Source organism: Pygocentrus nattereri, chromosome 21 (genome assembly GCF_015220715.1).
Source record: "Pygocentrus nattereri isolate fPygNat1 chromosome 21, fPygNat1.pri, whole genome shotgun sequence".
NCBI lineage: Eukaryota > Metazoa > Chordata > Actinopteri > Characiformes > Serrasalmidae > Pygocentrus > Pygocentrus nattereri.
In genome coordinates, this window is record NC_051231.1 from 1,517,286 (window position 1) to 1,537,024 (window position 19,739).

Consider the following 19,739-nt stretch of genomic DNA (forward strand, 5'->3'; position numbering starts at 1 on the left):
AGGGCACTGCAGGGCACAAATGAGAACAAAGAAACAAGAAACTGTTTTACCTCTTAAACTCTGAAGGCTTTAAGTGGAGGACACTTCAATTCCATCTCAAAACTGAATAGCTTATGCATTAATGTACTGAATTATCGGCTGAAGGTTCTGAGAAAGTCTGTAGGGCTTTAAGGGCTTAAATAACCTGGTCTTGTTAACATTTAGGGTGAAGTGGGGAACGAAGCCCCCTTTAAGAACAATGTCCAGGTTAATCCTTAACCTTTAACGAGCAAAGAACCATGACTTTAGATGGAGCTTCTTTAATCTTTGATCTTTAATTGGTGTAGAACTTTAACATCATATAAAGGTTCTTTAATCATTGACCTTCAATTGGTGTAGAACTTTAACATCATACAGAGGTTCTTTAATCATTGACCTTTAATTGGTGTAGAACTTTAACATCATACAGAGGTTCTTTAATCATTGACCTTTAATTGGTGTAGAACTTTAACATCATATAGAGGTTCTTTAATCATTGACCTTTAATTGGTGTAGAACTTTAACATCATACAGAGGTTCTTTAATCATTGACCTTTAATTGGTGTAGAACTTTAACATCATATAAAGGTTCTTTAATCTTTGACCTTTAATTGGTATAGAACTTTAACATCATACAGAGGTTCTTTAATCATTGACCTTTAATTGGTGTAGAACTTTAACATCATATAGAGGTTCTTTAATCATTGACCTTTAATTGGTGTAGAACTTTAACATCATACAGAGGTTCTTTAATCATTGACCTTTAATAGGTATGGAACTTTAACATCATATAGAGGTTCTTTAATCATTGACCTTTAATTGGTGTAGAACTTTAACATCATACAGAGGTTCTTTAATCATTGATCTTTAATTGGTGTAGAACTTTAACATCATACAGAGGTTCTTTAATCATTGACCTTTAATTGGTGTAGAACTTTAACATCATACAGAGGTTCTTTAATCATTGACCTTTAATTGGTGTAGAACTTTAACATCATACAGAGGTTCTTTAATCATTGACCTTTAATTGGTGTAGAACTTTAACATCATACAGAGGTTCTTTAATCATTGACCTTCAATTGGTGTAGAACTTTAACATCATACAGAGGTTCTTTAATCATTGACCTTTAATTGGTGTAGAACTTTAACATCATACAGAGGTTCTTTAATCATTGACCTTTAATTGGTATGGAACTTTAAGATCATACAGAGGTTCTTTAATCATTGACCTTTAATTGGTATGGAACTTTAACATCATACAGAGGTTCTTTAATCATTGACCTTTAATAGGTATGGAACTTTAACATCATACAGAGGTTCTTTAATCATTGACCTTTAATTGGTGTAGAACTTTAACATCATACAGAGGTTCTTTAATCATTGACCTTTAATTGGTGTAGAACTTTAACATCATACAGAGGTTCTTTAATCATTGACCTTTAATTGGTGTAGAACTTTAACATCATACAGAGGTTCTTTAATCATTGACCTTTAATTGGTGTAGAACTTAAACATCATATAGAGGTTCTTTAATCATTGACCTTTAATAGGTATGTAACTTTAACATCATATAAAGGTTCTTTAATCATTGACCTTTAATTGGTGTAGAACTTAAACATCATATAGAGGTTCTTTAATCATTGACCTTTAATAGGTATGTAACTTTAACATCATATAAAGGTTCCTTAATCATTGACCTTTAATTGGTATGGAATCTTTATGTGATAGAGGTTCTTCAGACTCGTGAGGGTTTTGTAAGCTGTAACTTTTAATTGCTGTAGAAGCACATGGCCTGTTTGTGCTACAGCAGGGTTAGACACATGGCAGCAGGCTGGCTGGGTTTCCGGGCCTGTGGTCCAGTTCCAGGTTTCTCTTGTTGCCGGAGATGAGGCGTGGCGCTCTGGCATGGCGAGGCTGGCAGAAAGCGCTTGTGGGGTGAAGAGGATACGTGCCTTTATACACACTCAGCATGGGCAACACACCCTGCTGCTGCGCCACCCGCGCCTGCGACTCCAGCAGACCCCAGTTCGTTGGAGGACCTGTGTGTGTGTGTGTGTGTGTGTGTGTGTGTGTGTGTGTGTGTGTGTGTGTGTGTGTGTGTGTGTGAGAGAGAGAGAAAGAGGGGAGGAGAGAAGGACTCAGCTGTTCTGCACTGCAGTCATTAATTACCCTACTGACAGATCTGGAACACTCTCCCTGCTAACTTTCAGCCACTGCTGCTCGGTACAGTACGGATCATGAAACAACAAGCCTTTTCTGCTTATTTTGCTGACACCATATTACAGATGTTATGATTTCATTGCATTACTGACGACTGAGAACGTGAACCCCTTAAATGTAAGGCTTAATTATTCAGTTGTAGCTCTCGCGTCTCGATTTTGAGACTGTAAATTAACGGTCCTGTCTCGGCCTTCGGATGCGCGGCGCTTCTGTCTGAGTTGACTTGAAACTGAACTTTTTTCCTGTCATATCAACAAAAGAACAGTTCAAATCAGAATGTTTGCAAACATAAAGGCTGGCTTTACTTCTGGGTGGATGATTTCCAGCCAGTCAGCATGAAAGCAGCTCAATTCAACCATATTCAGACAAAATATTAGCAGCTGCAATGTCAAATGTACTCAAGTATGTAATGGATTTTACTTATAATGTTCCCATTTTACAGCTTTCAAAAGCAGGTGCAGCTGCTATAAGATAGAATCTCAGAAATAAAGGTTCTAGACGGTCTCTGGGTCAGTTCCCCTCTCATCACTGGACCCTCAAGGCTCCATCTCAGCGCCTTCAGTCAGGGAACATAACTGAACCATAATCCACTGAGATGATCTGTTCTAAGCTGGACTGACTCCACACACCCCGCCTCGCCTCGCCTCCAGGCTTTTACTCTACTGCTCTGTTTTAAAACATTCGGTTATGAAAAGGAACAAATACCATCTTTTCTCCTGGAGGAACTGATTTAAGCTCCACAATCAGACCTTAATCCCACTGCTGGAGCTTTGAGGGAGCGTTTACACTGTTTGCACTTTTCTTATGAACACAAAATGTACCTGCACAGAACCTTTAATTCTAACAGTGCAGTGTTAAACCCACTGATGGATCCTTTGGTAACACTTGCAGCTGAAGTGAAAACATTTACATTTACGGCATTTGGCTGACGCTCTTACCCAGAATGATTTACAGTCTGATCATTTTACACAGGAAGGTGGAGGTGGTGTTAGGAGTCTTGCCCAAGGACTCTTATTGGTGTAGTGTAGGGCGGTTACCCAGGCGGGGCACTGAACCCCAGTCTACAGCGTACAAGGCAGAGGTGTTTCCCACTACACTATCCCAATAAAACAATTTAACAAATCCACAGAACCAGTGTTTCTGCTCTTATTTCCATATTCGACAGAAGCTCGGTTTGTTTATACGCATGTTTTTGAGTAAATCTAGTCATTTGATTGAGTGCATGGGCAGAGTAGTGCAGTAAGCTGTATATATGCTTGAAGGTACCAGCCCGGTAACAAGTCAGGTACCAGCCCAGTGACAGTACCAGTACCAGTGCATTGACAGCAATTACCACACTTTGGTTGAATGAGTTCCAGGATTTGTGCTGAATCCTGCTGTACCGGTTCAGCATTACCTGAATTACCCACCCCAAACAAAGTCCTTTTACTGTCCTTTGAAAGTCCTTTTCTTAAACATTTAAATCAGATCTGCTCTGTTGGTTGAATTGATTCTTTCCTTGATGGATTATTTGTTAGTTGATGTTTGTTTGTTCCTAAATTTAAGCACGTCCTGGGGACAGATCAGAATGTTATTATTACTATGTTTTTTATTTTAAAAAATGGATTTGCATTGAGCTCTTGCCTCAAGTGGAGGAGTTCAAGTATCTCGGGGTCTTCTTCACGAGTGATGGTACAAGGGAGCGGGAGATTGACAGGCGGACTGGTGCTGGGTCAGCAGTGATGCAGGCTCTTCACCGGTCTGTTGTGGTAAAGAAAGAGCTGAGCCATAAGGCAAGGCTCTCGATTTACCGGTCGATCTACGTTCCCACCCTCACCTGTGGTCATGAGTTTTGGGTAATGACCGAAAGAACGAGATCGCGAATACAAGCGGCCGAAATGAGTTTCCTCTGCAGGGTGGCTGGACTCTCCCTTAGAGATAGGGTGAGAAGTTCAGTCATCCGGGAGGGTCTCGGAGTAGAGCCGCTGCTTCTCCACGTCGAGAGGAGTCAGCTGAGGTGGTTCGGGCATCTTGTTAAGAATCCTCCTGGACGCCTCCCTTGGGAGGTGTCACAGGCAAGTCCACCTGGGAGGAGACCCCGGGGAAGACCCAGGACACGCTGGCGTGACTATATCGCCCGGCTGGCCTGGGAGCACCTCGGAATCCCCCCGGGGAGCTAGTGGAAGTGGCTGGGGAAAGGGAAGTCTGGGCCTCATTGCAAAGGATGCTGCCCCTGCGACCCGAACCCCGGAGAAGCGGAAGATGATGGATGGATGGATGGATGGATGGATGGATGGATGGATGGATGGATGGATGGATGGATTTGCATTGTTTGGTGTGTGACTAAGATTTAGAGAAGTGACAGAGAATAACCTCACCGTCATTTGCTTCCAGTAGTCGGAAAGTTGGACTAAGACTATACTATATTAATAATGAATAATAAGCTATACATGATTTCATATTATATTTGGCAAAATATAAGATCTATTATAGCATATATGTTAGAATATAAACTTTAGATGTATAATTTTGGTGACTGTACAACAAACAATATATACATTCTGAAAAAGTCTTAATCTGGTCCTGAGTCTCAGTCTTGACTCAGACCCAACAGTTAAAAAAGTCTTGAGATTTGCATCTAATTGTCTAGACTAGAACCCTGGCTATTTTCCTAGAGATATTTTAAGATAAGTTCTGGTAAATAACTACTTGTTATCCACTATAAAGCTGATCTGGAAGAGTGAGGAATTGTGTGGAGCCACATACAGACACGTTTAAGTGGTTTAGTCATGTGCACAGGAACCCCAGAGGGGCCTTGAGCTCCAACCCCTTTGGCCTAAGTTGTAAGTGCCCTCCTGGTCTGAGTGTTTGATAATTATATTCCATACGGCTCAGCTATTCTTCCAGGTTCCCTTACAGCTTGGAGCAGGGCTGGGGGTATGGCTCAGGTTCCACTAGCTTCAATGCTCTCTTCATCTCACTTCATCACCCCCTCTGGTGCACAGAGTACAACAGTAAAATGTTCCAAAGTAACAAAGTAAAACATTAAAATGTAACACATTACAGTAGCGAAGTAGCGTAAATGCAGTACAATTACAGTAGCGTTGTTGTAATCGAGTCTCAAAAGGTCTCAGAAAGTCTCGACTTCTTATGTCAATCTCAGGATAAGAAGGACTCAGAAATTGTTCTCGAGGCCAGACAAGTGTGATGCCTCCATCTGAGGTAACTGGTAGCTCAATTATCATTGAGTGCGTTTACATGCACTTAATAATCCGATAACTGCAGAAAATCCGATTTTGTTAATAATCCGATCAATAAGTTTACATACACTTGGGTAATCAGATAATGGGAAACTCCGGGTCGACATGAGTCAGATGATGATCGGATTCCTGCTTTGCAACCAGCCAATAAACTCACAGAAGAAGATGCGACGTAAACGTAACGTAAAATTCAAACTTCATGCCGCGGCTTTTGTTGTTTTTTTTAAAACATTGCGCCACTTTTCCTGAAAACATGAACACACATTAAATCCTATAGTTCGTGTTTGGTTTCAGAGCCGCTCAAAGTGTTTTGCAGCCATCTGGCGACATCCGCCGTCTGATCTCAGATAGGCTGAGAAATCCGAGAGAAATCAGAGTTTACATGTACTGAGAAATCTGATTACTGGGCTGAAGTCCAGCCTCTATCAGATTTCTATATTAGAGTACGGTGTTTACATGACCATTTGTGTAATCAGATAACTGCAGGAATCTGGTTATAATCAGATTATTGAGTCCATGTATACGCCCTCATTGAAAGTCAAAAAACAGAATAAACAAAATAAAACAGTCCTTTCTCTGCATCAGGGGTTCCCAAACTTTTGCAACTCGTGGCCCATACAATGATGTTGGTTATGTCACCACACTATTTTTCCCCAAGGTTCCAGTTTCTTCATTTGCCCCAATGAAGAAGACAAATTAAAATCAGGCAGCTGAAATTTACATATTAAGAATGAAAAGTGCAGAAAACTTAGAGATCCAAACCGTCACGCATCAACTAATGCATACCACCAAGGCAGGCATGAAAAATGCTCTTTTATATGAATATCTCTCACTTATATCCTCTGATTACTTCATACGCTGAAGTGTAGACAGTTTACAGATCCCTGCCAACAAGGACGCTGCTATAACCTAAAAATAGCTCATCCTGTTTACACTAAAGTCCCTGTACTTACTGAATAATAAGCCCTGGCATGCAATAAGTAAAACGACGTGAAACATTTGGAGAGCATCCATTTGTTTTGATGGTCCTTACAGCTGATCTACTGACACTTACATTATTAACAAACTTTCTGGTGATGCATCTTTAGGGTGAAGGTTAGTTTTGTGCTGAAGTTTAGGTTTAATAGAATCAACACTCGGCTTCAGGTTCCGTTGCATTTAATAGATATTTAGTTCAATGTTAGTTCCATACAGGCTGAGCATCTAGAAAATGTCTATTATCAAAACAAAGTGTTAACATTGATTCCTACAGTGCAAGAAATATTATTAGCTATTTAGATTTTCTCATAATTTGCTGTGATCGCCCCCTAGTGGCTCAAGCTTACAGGCAAGTGCCCATAAAATGCATGGGATGATCCAGGCCTGCTTTGTCTAGAGTACGGGACTTGTGTACTCCTGCCATCTCTGCATCTTTCAGCAGGCCAGGCTCAATTGTCCTTCAAGAACTGCTCTTTAAGCTTTACATTCTACTCACTAAGAATTTATTTCAAGCCATCTGTTTTTGAACTAATCTGTTTCTGGGTTTTCCAGCAGGAACCGTTCATGATTTTAGCACAACTGGCTGTATCATGTTCTAAGGCTGGAACCGTGGCATCCCTTTTAAACTGTGCTTACTGTGGGTTCTGCTTATTTCTTTCTTAATAAATCACTGAAAATATCTGTTTTCCTTCTACACTAGGCTTTACAGATTAATGTAAAGTAATGAATAGTGAGATTCCTTTTTTTTCCCAGGGAGGATAATAATCTCATTTCATTTCATTTGAGAGAAGTAATTAAGAACTTGTAATGGATCATTTTGAGAAACCCTGCTACCGCAGTTCTGACCACTGGGAGAATTTTCTTCAGTCAGCTCCGACTTGTAAGACATTATAATGGCAGTCAACCAAAGCTAGAGCCTTACACCACCAAGCTCTTCACACGCGTGAAAAAATCAATTTTGCTAGCATATATGCTAAAATGTTAATAGCTAATCAATAAACCAATAAGCTAACTAATAAACAAATATTACATATCGCTCTTGTCAGAAAAAAACACCTCGTATCTCAATTTTTGTCATTTCAGTTTTTTTGTCATGACATATATTGAAAATGCCTGTTTCTCTTTGTGTGTAAATTTCATGATGAATGGACCAAATGAAACGGCACCAAAGTGGCTTGGAAAAAATTCTGGTTCCGCTGACTTCCATTGAAAGTAGAGCAAGTTTTTTCTCCTGTAAAGTTCCTTTTTGGAAATACGAGGTTTTCTCCTGATAACAGCAAAATGCGGCCCTCCAAAAATGTTAGAAGTTAATTTGTTTTCATAAGTGTCGCAATGGATACATCTACTTATTACAGCTTAGGGCAGTCGTGGGCTGGAGGTCAGGGATCCAGCCTCGAGACCGGAAGGTCGCCGGTTCGATCCCCAGAGCCGACAGCACATGACTGAGGTGTCCTTGAGCAAGACACCTAACCCCCAACTGCTCCCCGGACGCTGTGGATTGGGCTGCCCACCACTCCGGGCAAGTGTGCTCACTGCCCCCTAGTGTGTGTGTTCACTAGTGTGTATGTGGTGTTTCACTTCACAGATGGGTTAAATGCAGAGGTGAAATTTCCCTGTTTGTGGGACTAATAAGGGTCTCTTAATCTTTCCTTTATTTACTTTTATTTGCTTCAACCCAACACACTCAATACACATTTGTTGCAGCCTTATAATGTGACTGCAAAATGAAATTGTGGAAACTGTGGAAAATGATTGCAGGCAGTGTGATTAACTGTGATTAGGCAATTATGTAATAATTGTGACAAGCCTATCAAACAGAATGTTGACAGAAAGGGGAACTAATAACGTCCTAAATCAAGTGATTTATGTAAAAACTGAGAAGTGACGTGGCGCCTTAAAAGGGATCTCCTGTTTAAAAAGACTGTCCGACAGGGTAGTGGATAACTGTACTGCCCCATGAATAGGTGATTGCAGGTTATGCTGGCAAAACAGCATTAAAACATATTTGCCTTCCTCTGAAACGCTATCTGGAAAAAAAACATTAGAGCTGCATTCAAACGTTTCTTTGGGAGCTTTGGCAGCAGATTTGAGGTGGACTGTTTGACGACAGAGAGAAACGATCCAAATGTATTAAAATCTTGTTATATTGATTTCAAAAAAGATCTGTATAATATCTATAAGATCACTAAAAAACATCACTACATTAATGTAAGAGATAAAAAATATAAAAATTATAGAAATACTATGCAGCGCTGTACAGATTTGTCACACTTTATACGGTGTCTAATAGCTGTGTAGTTACATGTTAACGATATACGCAACAACAGCGTAACTACAGGTGATGTATTCACTGCTACAGAGGGATTACAGTAGAATAGCTTATGTAAATGCACTTTTTTCTGTTTTTACTCATTTAATTACACAACTTTATCTTGATAGTTGCAATGTCAAATTCTCTATTATGTAATTCGACATGTGTAACTTCAGTTCCCTGTATTATGAGAGTACTTATACCTCATTTGCACAGGGAATAACAATTTTCCTAACATTTATCTAGCTGTAGTTCATGCTGTGTAGTGACAGGGGAACCTAACCAAAGCTTGGGCTTTGCCCTGTAACTGTACTTACACAGCAATGGCAGATGATCATTTCCCTTTAAAAGCTTTATCTTTATATGGGCACTGTGATCTGTGGGTTTTGATCAAGTGACCATGTTACAACACAAAAAATTCCTTAGTAAACATGTAAAAGTTATATTTTTGTTGTTACAAGGATTTCATGAAATTACAGATTCATAATAAAATATGACACATTTGATTACAATCAGAGAAGTATACATATGTAATTACCCTCACCCTATCACGCATGTGTAATTACATAATTACATAGAAAATGCTTAACTATCAAGATACAGGAGTAAACTGTCAAGAATTTTAGGGGTAAAAACTGATGTTGATGTACACTCATATTTATATAGGCTGTACTACATTAATACATCTGTAATAGTGATGACTTCAGCAGTAGATACATTGTTATTGCATGTATTGTTTGTGTAACTACAGAGTTATTAGAAACACTTAATATATCGTTTCTAATGTACTATAGTAATTAACAGATTAAAGTCCAGAACACTTCTCATTTATTGTTACAACTGTGAAAAACAGACGACTGTAGCTAAATCTAATCCAAAATTAACAATTCACACCTTATTTTCCTCAAATGAACACTTATATATAGATATATATATATAAACTATACATTTTTACATTATGTTTTGAAATATCTAAACAGTGGTGCTGTGGTCACTCTGGGCTACCTGCAGCTAAAAGGTGTGTAATACCTTGGATCGGGTGATCAGACCTCTCGGGTATCCAGCCCATTTTGTCAGAGTGCCAGGTGCGGAGGGCAGGGAGGTCAGAGGAGCGCTGCCGGCCATATGACTCATCATAGAGCGAGACCAGGTTGTGTGATTTGGCTGTGTCATGATGGAACAGGAGTAGCCTGGGCGGAAGACCCTACAGACAGAAGGGAGAATGACCAGGGAACTGGGAACGGAGAAGAGCAAGTCAATGGGACAGCATGATCCTGCACCTGCCCATTGACTTGTATATGTGTGAAGTCAGTAGACAGATGTCTCAGCATTATTACAAGCATGCTTTGAGTCAGGGGGTACATACATGGCAACATCTGCCCAATGACTTCTATTATAAGTGTGTTCACAGATAAGTGGAGCTCATAGGAAGTTGGCTTCCACTACTGTATAGCTGCACTCTGTAGTTCTACAGTTACAGACTGTAGTCCATCTGTTTCTCTGATACTCTGTTACCCTGTTCTTCAGTGGTCAGGACCTCCATGGACCCTCACAGAGCAGGTACTGTTTGGGTGGTGGGTCATTCTCAGCACTGCAGTAACACTGACGTGGTGGTGGTGTGTTAGTGTGTGTTGCGCTGGTCTGGAGTTTTTAAATGCCTCAGTGTCGCTGCTGGACTGAGAATAGTCCACCTACCCAAAATATCTGTCACATTCTGGATGAGTTGCAGAGGCTTGATGGCCTGCATGGGAAGATCAGCCAAAAGCGAGTTGCAGTAGTCAAGCCTAGAGATGACAAGAGACTGCACGAGCACCTGGGCGGCGTCTTGAGTGATGAAGGGTCCGATCCTCCGGATGTTGCACAGGAGAAATCTGCATGACCAAGTTAGGTTCGTGATGTGAGTCGAGAACGATAACTGGCCATCCAGAGTCACACCAAGACTTCTTGCCTCTACAGACAGAACAATCAGAGAGTTCTTGATTGTTCAAATAATTGAATTCAGGTGTTCCAGTCACTTCCATGGCCACAGGTGTGTAAAGCCGAGCCCCTAGGCCTGCAGACTGCTTCTACAGACATTAGTGAAAGAATGGGTCGCTCTCAGGAGCTCAGAGAATTCCAGCGTGGTACCGTGATCAGACGCCACCTGTGCAGCAAGTCCAGTCGTGAAATTTCCTCACTACTAAATATTCTACAGTCCACTGTCAGTGGGATTATAACAAAGTGGAAGCGACTGGGAACGACAGCAGCTCAGCCATGAAGTGGTCGGCCACGTAAAATGACAGAGCGGTCAGCGGATGCTGAGGGGCATAGTGCGCAGAGGTCACCAACATTCTGCAGAGTCGATCACTACAGACCTCCAAACTTCATGTGGCCTTCAGATCAGCTCAAGAACAGCATAGAGAGCTTCATGGAATGGGTTTCCATGGCTGAGCAGCTGCATCCAAGCCTTACATCACCAAACGCAATGCAAAGCATGGAATGCAGTGGAGTAAAGCGCCGCCACTCTAGAGCAGTGGAGACGAGTTCTCTGGAGTGACCAACCACGCTTCTCCATCTGGAAAGCCGATAGACAAGTCTGGGTTTGGTGGTTGCCAGGAGACGGTACTTGTCTGACTGCATTGTGCCGAGTGTAAAGTTTGGTGGAGGGGGAATCATGGTGTGGGGTGTTTTTCAGGAGTTGGGCTCGGCCCCTTAGTTCCAGTGAAAGGAACTCTTAAAGCTTCAGCACCAAGAGATTTTGGACAATTTCCTGCTCCCAACTTGGGGACGGCCCCTTCCTGTTCCAACATGACTGCACACCAGTGCACAAAGCAGGTCCATAAAGACGTGGATGAGCCAGTTTGGTGTGGAAGAACTTGACTGGCCTGCACAGAGTCCTGACCTCAACCCCATAGAACACCTTTGGGATGAATTAGAGTGGAGACTGTGAGCCAGGCCTTCTCGTCCAACATCAGCGTCTGACCTCACAAATGAGCTTCTGGAATTTTTCAAAAATATGTAAGGCTATAGTCTTACCTTCATGTGCGTTTTTCAACCATTCATAAAATCCTTTAAATTTCACTCCAAGGCATCAGAATTTATTGAAAAATGCCTCCACATGATGTGTTTTGACCAAAGAATTCAAATTCCTTCATAAAATGAAGATATAATATTTCACCAAATTTTCAAAAATATGTAAGGCTATAGTCTTACGTTCATGTGCGTTTTTCAACCATTCATAAAATCCTTTAAATTTCACTCCAAGGCATCAGAATTAATTGAAAAATGCCTCCACATGATGTATTTTGACCAAATAATTCAAATTCCCTCATAAAATGTACATTTCATATTGCACCAAATTTTGAAAATACGTAAGGCCATAGTCTTACTTTCGTGTGCGTTTTTCAACCATTCATAAAATCTTTGAAATTTCACTCCAAGGCATCAGAATTTTTTGAAAAATGCCTCCACATGATGTATTTTGACCAAATAATTCAAATTCCTTCATATAATTAACATATAATATTTCACCAAATTTTCAAAAATATGTAAGGCTATAGTCTTACCTTCAAGTCCGTTTTCAACCATTCATAAAATCCTTTAAATTTCACTCCAAGGCATCAGAATTTATGGAAAAATGCCTCCATATGATGTATTTTGACCAAATAATTCAAATTCCTTCATAAAATGAAGATATAATATTTCACCAAATTTTCAAAAATATGTAAAGCTATAGTCTTACCTTCGTGTGCGTTTTTCAACCATTCATACAATCTTTGAAATTTCACTCCAAGGCATCAGAATTTATTGAAAAATGCCTCCACATGATGCATTTTGTGTGATTAATTCAAATTCCCTCATAAAATGTACATTTCATATTGCACCAAATTTTGAAAATACGTAAGTCTATAGTCTTACCTTCGTGTGCGTTTTTCAACCATTCATAAAATCTTTGAAATTTCACTCCAAGGCATCAGAATTTATTGAAAAATGCCTCCACATGATGTATTTTGACCAAATAATTCAAATTCCTTCATAAAATTAACATATAATATTTCACCAAATTTTCAAAAATATGTAAGGCTATAGTCTTACCTTCGTGTGCGTTTTTCAACCATTCATAAAATCTTTGAAATTTCACTCCAAGGCATCAGAATTTATTGGAAAATGCCTCCACATGATGTATTTTGACCAAATAATTCAAATTCCTTCATAAAATGAAGATATAATATTTCACCAAATTTTCAAAAATATGTAAGGCTATAGTCTTACCTTCGTGTGCGTTTTTCAACCATTCATAAAATCCTTTAAATTTCACTCCAAGGCATCAGAATTTATTGAAAAATGCCTCCATATGATGTATTTTGACCAAATAATTCAAATTCCTTCATAAAATTAACATATAATATTTCACCAAATTTTCAAAAATATGTAAGGCTATAGTCTTACCTTCGTGTGCGTTTTTCAACCATTCATAAAATCTTTGAAATTTCACTCCAAGGCATCAGAATTTATTGGAAAATGCCTCCACATGATGTATTTTGACCAAATAATTCAAATTCCCTCATAAAATGTGCATTTCATATTGCACCAAATTTTCAAAAATATGTAAGGCTATAGTCTTACCTTCGTGTGCGTTTTTCAACCATTCATAAAATCCTTTAAATTTCACTCCAAGGCATCAGAATTAATTGAAAAATGCCTCCACATGATGTATTTTGACCAAATAATTCAAATTCCTTCATAAAATTAACATATAATATTTCACCAAATTTTCAAAAATATGTAAGGCTATAGTCTTACCTTCGTGTGCGTTTTTCAACCATTCATAAAATCCTTTAAATTTCACTCCAAGGCATCAGAATTTATTGAAAAATGCCTCCACATGATGTATTTTGACCAAATAATTCAAATTCCCTCATAAAATGTGCATTTCATATTGCACCAAATTTTGAAAATATGTAAGGCTATTGTCTTACCTTCGTGTGCGTTTTTCAACCATTCATAAAATCCTTTAAATTTCACTCCAAGGCATCAGAATTCATTGAAAAATGCCTCCACATGATGTATTTTGACCAAATAATTCAAATTCCCTCATAAAATGTGCATTTCATATTGCACCAAATTTTGAAAATATGTAAGGCTATAGTCTTACCTTCGTGTGCATTTTTCAACCATTCATAAAATCCTTTAAATTTCACTCCAAGGTATCAGAATTAATTGAAAAATGCCTCCACATGATGTATTTTGACCAAATTATTCAAATTGTGATCCAGACATGATCATCCACATTAGCAATTACTCTTATGGCTGAGTGCATTAAAATCTTCATGGTAAGGTTCCAAAATGCTTCTCGGAAAACTGTTACTGCAGCAAATTGGAGACAAACTCTCTATTAATACCTCTCCAATAATTAATCAAAAATCCATCTGGACTTCATTTGGAATGTATGGACCTGGTCTGCACCATTTCCATAATTGTGCTGGTTCTGATGACCAATTACTGATTAAAAGCTATAATCATGAAGCTGAAGAAATAAATGAATTCCCAAAAGGTTGCAGAAGAGGGGTCTGAAATGAGGCCCTCCACCAAACACTGACACCAAAACTACACACTTAGTTTAACAGGACAAGTTCTTCACACAGCCCAAACCTCAGATCGGCGCAACGCCTGCCGTCTCACAGTCACATCTGGCTTGTGCTCCGGATGGGGCCTGAAGTCCAAACGATTGGAGCTGTTTGCTGTTTTACACTCTCGGGTGAACTGGAACAAACAAGCACACACACACCCTGTTCTTCAGTGGTCAGGACCCCCATGGACCCTCACAGAGCAGGTACTGTTTGGGTGGTGGGTCATTCTCAGCACTGCAGTAACACTGACGTGGTGGTGGTGTGTTAGTGTGTGTTACGCTGGTGCGAGTGGATCAGACACAGCAGTGCTGCTGGAGTTTTTAAACACTGTGTCCACTCACTTTCCACTCTATTAGACACTCCTACCTTGTCGGTCCACCTTGTAGATGTGAAGTCAGTGGGGGTCCATGGGGGTTGTGACCATTGAGTGGGGTATGGTAAGTGTAGGTACAACGAGGTACTGAATGAACTGGCTGGTTGGTGTGTGTACACGTGTGTATGCATGTATATGTATTACATTGTAGAAGTACCTAAATGTAACGAGATTAACTCTAACCTTAACATCAATAACAACAACAAAAAATATTTATGTTTCATAAATAAAAAGCATTTTATAAAGTCAGGGCCATCTTCCTGCTCCTGATAAGGAAGGTTACCTCTATTTTACCCCGTTTTTCCTGCAAAGTCAGGACATTGTTGTCTTAAAACTGTACAAAAACAAACACGGCTACACAGCCAGGGAAAAGGAAGCTGTGAGAAAATGGCCTGACGGCAGCACTCGGCAAACAAAGCGCACCTTCAGCAGCCTTATCAATAGAGACTGTATTTCCAGCACATCTCTCTCCGAGCCGAATGAGCGGGCGGCTGCAGCAGGTTCCAGCCAAATGCCATTTGTTTGACTTCCTGCTCCTTAAACACTCCTGGTCTGCTGATCAAGCTGAACTGGCTGGCTCTAATCACTTTTGCATAGACTCTGGGCCCTGCCGAAAGAAATCTCTGCCTGTTTGGACTCAAGCCACAGCAAACTCTCACACTTTGAAGATAGAAATAACACCAACTATTTGCAAGAACAGCAGCAGTTAGTCCACAGAGGGAATGCTGACCCAGTGTAAATAAGCATACAAATGAAACCAAAGATGTAAGATGTCTTGTTCTAGCTTAAAGGTGCAAGATAGGCATGCAGTATTTCTAAAGAAGTCCAACTCTTTAATCTCTATCCTTTATGAAATGGGAATTCAATCCATCAAATGGCCAGAGCTCAAAGTTTTATTGAATGGATCTGTAGCCTAAGAACAGTTCAGCCAATTTGCATTAATGTCTTAAAATTGCTTATTGAATAATAAGCCTTAGGATACACTTAATACACTTAGGATTTTAAGGCGATAATAAAAGTTGTTTTAATTGCACTACAAAAGTATCTGGGAGCATGTAACTTCATTACGTTCTTCAAGCTAAAAAAGTTTTTTAACTATATTAAAGTACTTTGACTTAAAGTAGTCTTCTCTTGGTTGTATTTAAAAAAAATAGACTTAATTCTTGGAATATAACACAGCATAAGAAGCTTCTGTCTTCTATGGAAGCTTCTATGGTGGCTTATAGAAGCTTTTTGTAAAGCGATCTTGAGTTTGAGGAAGGCTCTACACTCTACACACAAAACCACTTTCTGGCAATTAAATCACCTTAAATCTTGGCAACATATGTAATACTTCTCATATGTAATTCTATCGCATATATATATATATATATATATATATATAAAAATACTATATAACACAAATGCATACCTTTATGTTTAGGTTAGAGTTTACAAAACTTTCTGAAGGCAACTTGAAACTTGTGCATTTGTAGTAGTGAAGAATTTCAGCCTAAGAATTTAACAAGAAGACAACAAGCAAAGAAAGCATAAATATCAAGTACCTATTAAGCTGGAGCAACATTTATATGTAATACCTGCTGCAGAATAACAGCTCTGTATGAGTAACAGGCAGAGCAGCAGAAATACAATGGAATAAAACCTGTGCTCATTTCATTTGCTGAGCTGTTGTAAAAGCAGAGGTGCATCCAGCAGGGAGACACTGAAGCTCAGTGCTGTGTAGGACCTAGGCAGGTCCTTCCTGTGGAGCGAGTTCTAACACCGTAAAAGCCAAAAGGGTTTTTGTTTATTCATGGGACGTCACTGTTGCGTGATTTTATAGGATCTGAATGTAAAATTTATAGATGTAATTTCTTTTTTGCATTGTTTGGCCCTCCAGAGAGGTTAAACTGACCATGGGCAGGAGAGGACAGTAAAAGGTTCAGGGAACCTGAGCAAAATAATTACAAACATAAACACCTTAAAATATAAAAAATGTGTTTGGACTGTGTTACAGTTAATGTTATACTATATATTTTGATTAACTCTGTACTGAGAGCCTATATATGTGTATACATACATACATACATATACACATATATATATATACACACACACACGCACATATATATATATATATATATATAGCTGTTGTTGGAAGAAAACCTCGTATCTGAATTTTTGATGTTTTCCTATTTTTGACACAATGTGAAAATATCTGTTGCCCTTTACATTGTGTGTAAATTTCATGATGAATGGACAAAAAGAAACGGCCCAAAATGACTTGAAAAAAATTCTGGTTGCATAGACTTACACTCAAAGTAAAGTAGGTTTTTTCCTTCTCCTGTAAAGTTACCATTTGGGAGATACAAGGTTTTCTTCCGACAAAAGCCATATATATATATATATATATATATATATATCAAAAACGGAACAAAATGGAAAATAGGGAAAACGTGTTTTCTTTGGTGACAGTTTTGCCTTACAGTGCCCTGCATCTACCTCTCCACCTTGAATGCTTTAAAAGATCTTTTAGGCCAAAAGCTCATCGCAAACCTACCGTAAAACAATGCCTCAGGCATAAGGCAGCATAGTCATAACCATTTCACCTACTAACTTTATGTAAGGAACATCTTGGAGGCATTACATGCTTCAGATGTCTGGTTCCTATCACCACCACTGTGAACGATTTCACATGTTCTCTAGAACTGAGCATTCAGCAGTAAACAACTCTGAATGACTGTGTTTTACATCTGAAACTTTTAATTATGCACCTAGAAAAAATGTAACTCAAATTCATCATCTGAGGAACCCTATTCTTTGAACTTCAAAAGCATCATAAGACAAGAAAACAGTCATTTATCACAGTCTGGATTGTAATGGCTCTTTAAATCTATTTAAACGTCCATTACTGCAGTTTTTCAGGATGTCTGACTTTTAACGTGTTTCTAAACTACAGTACGTCGCACGATCAGCAGTACCAACAACAAACAACAACTAGACCTCTAACCTATAACTACAGTAGTCAAAAAACAAGCATAGCCCAGAATAACGTAAGTCAATAGTTGCAGTAATACCTGTAGCTTCTCCTCCACCCAGTTGCCAATCAGAACTTTGTTGGAATACTTCGGCTCTATCCTCCAACCCGGCTGAGTCCATTTATTATAACCCACGTCCTTCTCCTGCATGCCGTTCGCCGAGGTCCCTCATGCAGGACCCTACACCTGACTAGTTTTAATAGCTCCCGCTCCGGGATGAAGGATGAAAGCGATATGGCCATTGTGATCCAGTCGCTGTGGGGGAAGAGTTCCGTTGCCATGGATGCACAGAACACACAGCAAAGGAGCTCTAAATGCAGCATAATGAAGAGGGACTCGCTCTTTGAATTAATGAATGAGGGCCTCACCTGTAGCGCCTGAGGAGACGACATGAGGCTCATACAGAAGAGCAAAGCGTGTGGAATGAATGTGAAACAATGCCCTGTTCACTGCTGCATGATTTATTAGAAAACTGAAACATTCTGATGAATACTGTGGATAAAAAAAAAAAAAAATCACACCAATATTACACTCATTCATACGGTTACCTGCATAGAAATGTAGATCAATAAAAAAAAGGGTTTTCATTTTCTTTACCAAAGAACCCGTGAAGAACCATCTTTTTTGACTGTATACAGGGACTGACAGTGCAAACACATGGAGCTATTCTTAGATTATAAAAGTGTGCCATAGAACTTTGGGACATGTCTTGTTAAGGGTTAACACACATAGAGAGAATGGAACCCCTAACAACCACGCAAGACCTGGCAGACCACCAACACTGCCCCCATCAGACAAACAGCACTTAAAGATAAACAACAGGAGAAAATCAAGCTGCTTCAGATCTGAAAACACCCAACACCCTTCCTCTGTGAGAGCACAATGCTATGGGTTAGAAAGGATGTGTAGCTGTTAACTGAGAAAGGAAATAGACTAATAAAGACTAATAAAGACTAATAAAAACAGTGAATACTGAGACGTTTGGTATTACACTTAGTTGTTAACGTCTGTCATAAGTACGCTATCTCCTTTTTTCTGACACTGATAAAGGAATACCTTACACATCAAGGCGGTTTTGACTGGATATTTGATAAATGAAGGGTGGTCTCTGGCTCAATGCTGTATATATCTTTTTTAACCCTTGTGTGGTGTTCAGGTCTCTGGGATGTGTTTTCAATGTTTACCAAAAGAAAAAAAATGATGTGGTTTATTATTATTTCAGCCTCAGATTCTCAGTCTTTGCTCATTTTCTGTGAAGATCATATAAAATAAGCCATTTTCAGGGTCCTTCACCCCCCACACACTATATTGCACATGTGGTGCTGGGCTGAACCTGCGGGGAGTAAAAGTGTGGAGGTGCCGTGTCCTTCACTCTGTTCTCCTCCTACATGGCCTGCTGTTAGTGTGTGTGTGTGTGTGTGTGTGTGTGTGTGTGTGTGTGTGTGTGTGAGGGTGGACAACATGGACAGGCTGCTGACTGGCTACAGCTGCTAAAGGAGAACCCTACGCTGGACACTTGTGATATTTTAAACACCTGGTATTTTTACATGAATTGTTATGACTGTATTGATTTAATATAACAATAATGAGGTGGGTCCAGCAGACCACTGAGTAACACACACATCAACACCACACACGGGTTAAACTAATGGTTCAGCTAGTCATTTAGTCACATTTCTAAAGTTTCTACTTCAGGCAGGAAGTTTTTGCTTCTTTAGTTTTTCACTGTAGTCTTGAGTTAATGTAGATAACACGTGATGGGAGCTTAATCCCCACCAATCAGCATCTACATGCATTAAAATGCCATTGCCTCAAACTGTGTTGAGAATCTATAAAAATGTGTAAGCTAAACATTAAAATGGACATAAGCATGAATGCAAAACAGGCGTCAAGAAGGCAGTAATGCACTGTATTTTAGCTAAAAGATGGACTTTTGTTCATTTTTACAAATAACAGTACACACTGTAAAAAGTG

The 19,739-nt window shown here is 39.4% G+C and overlaps 1 protein-coding gene across 2 annotated transcripts; it reads right to left on the minus strand.

Annotated features, from left to right (window-relative positions):
* Positions 1–641: 641 nt before the first annotated feature.
* On the minus strand, positions 642–17,981 carry c21h1orf158 (chromosome 21 C1orf158 homolog). 2 transcript variants are annotated; one of them, XR_005129297.1, is made up of 5 exons: positions 17,805–17,981; positions 14,398–14,508; positions 9,796–9,970; positions 1,716–2,057; positions 642–1,611 (listed from the first exon to the last, which is right to left on the minus strand). XR_005129297.1 is itself a non-coding variant. In XM_037532469.1 (4 exons), the coding sequence occupies exons 1-4, from the start codon at positions 17,913–17,915 to the stop codon at positions 1,831–1,833; spliced, it is 624 nt and encodes a 207-aa protein (XP_037388366.1). In that variant the 5' UTR covers positions 17,916–17,981; the 3' UTR covers positions 642–1,830. The 2 variants fall into 2 exon arrangements, 1 of the variants encoding a protein (XP_037388366.1); XM_037532469.1 differs by having other exon boundaries at positions 642–2,057.
* Between the last annotated feature and the right edge of the window lie 1,758 nt (positions 17,982–19,739).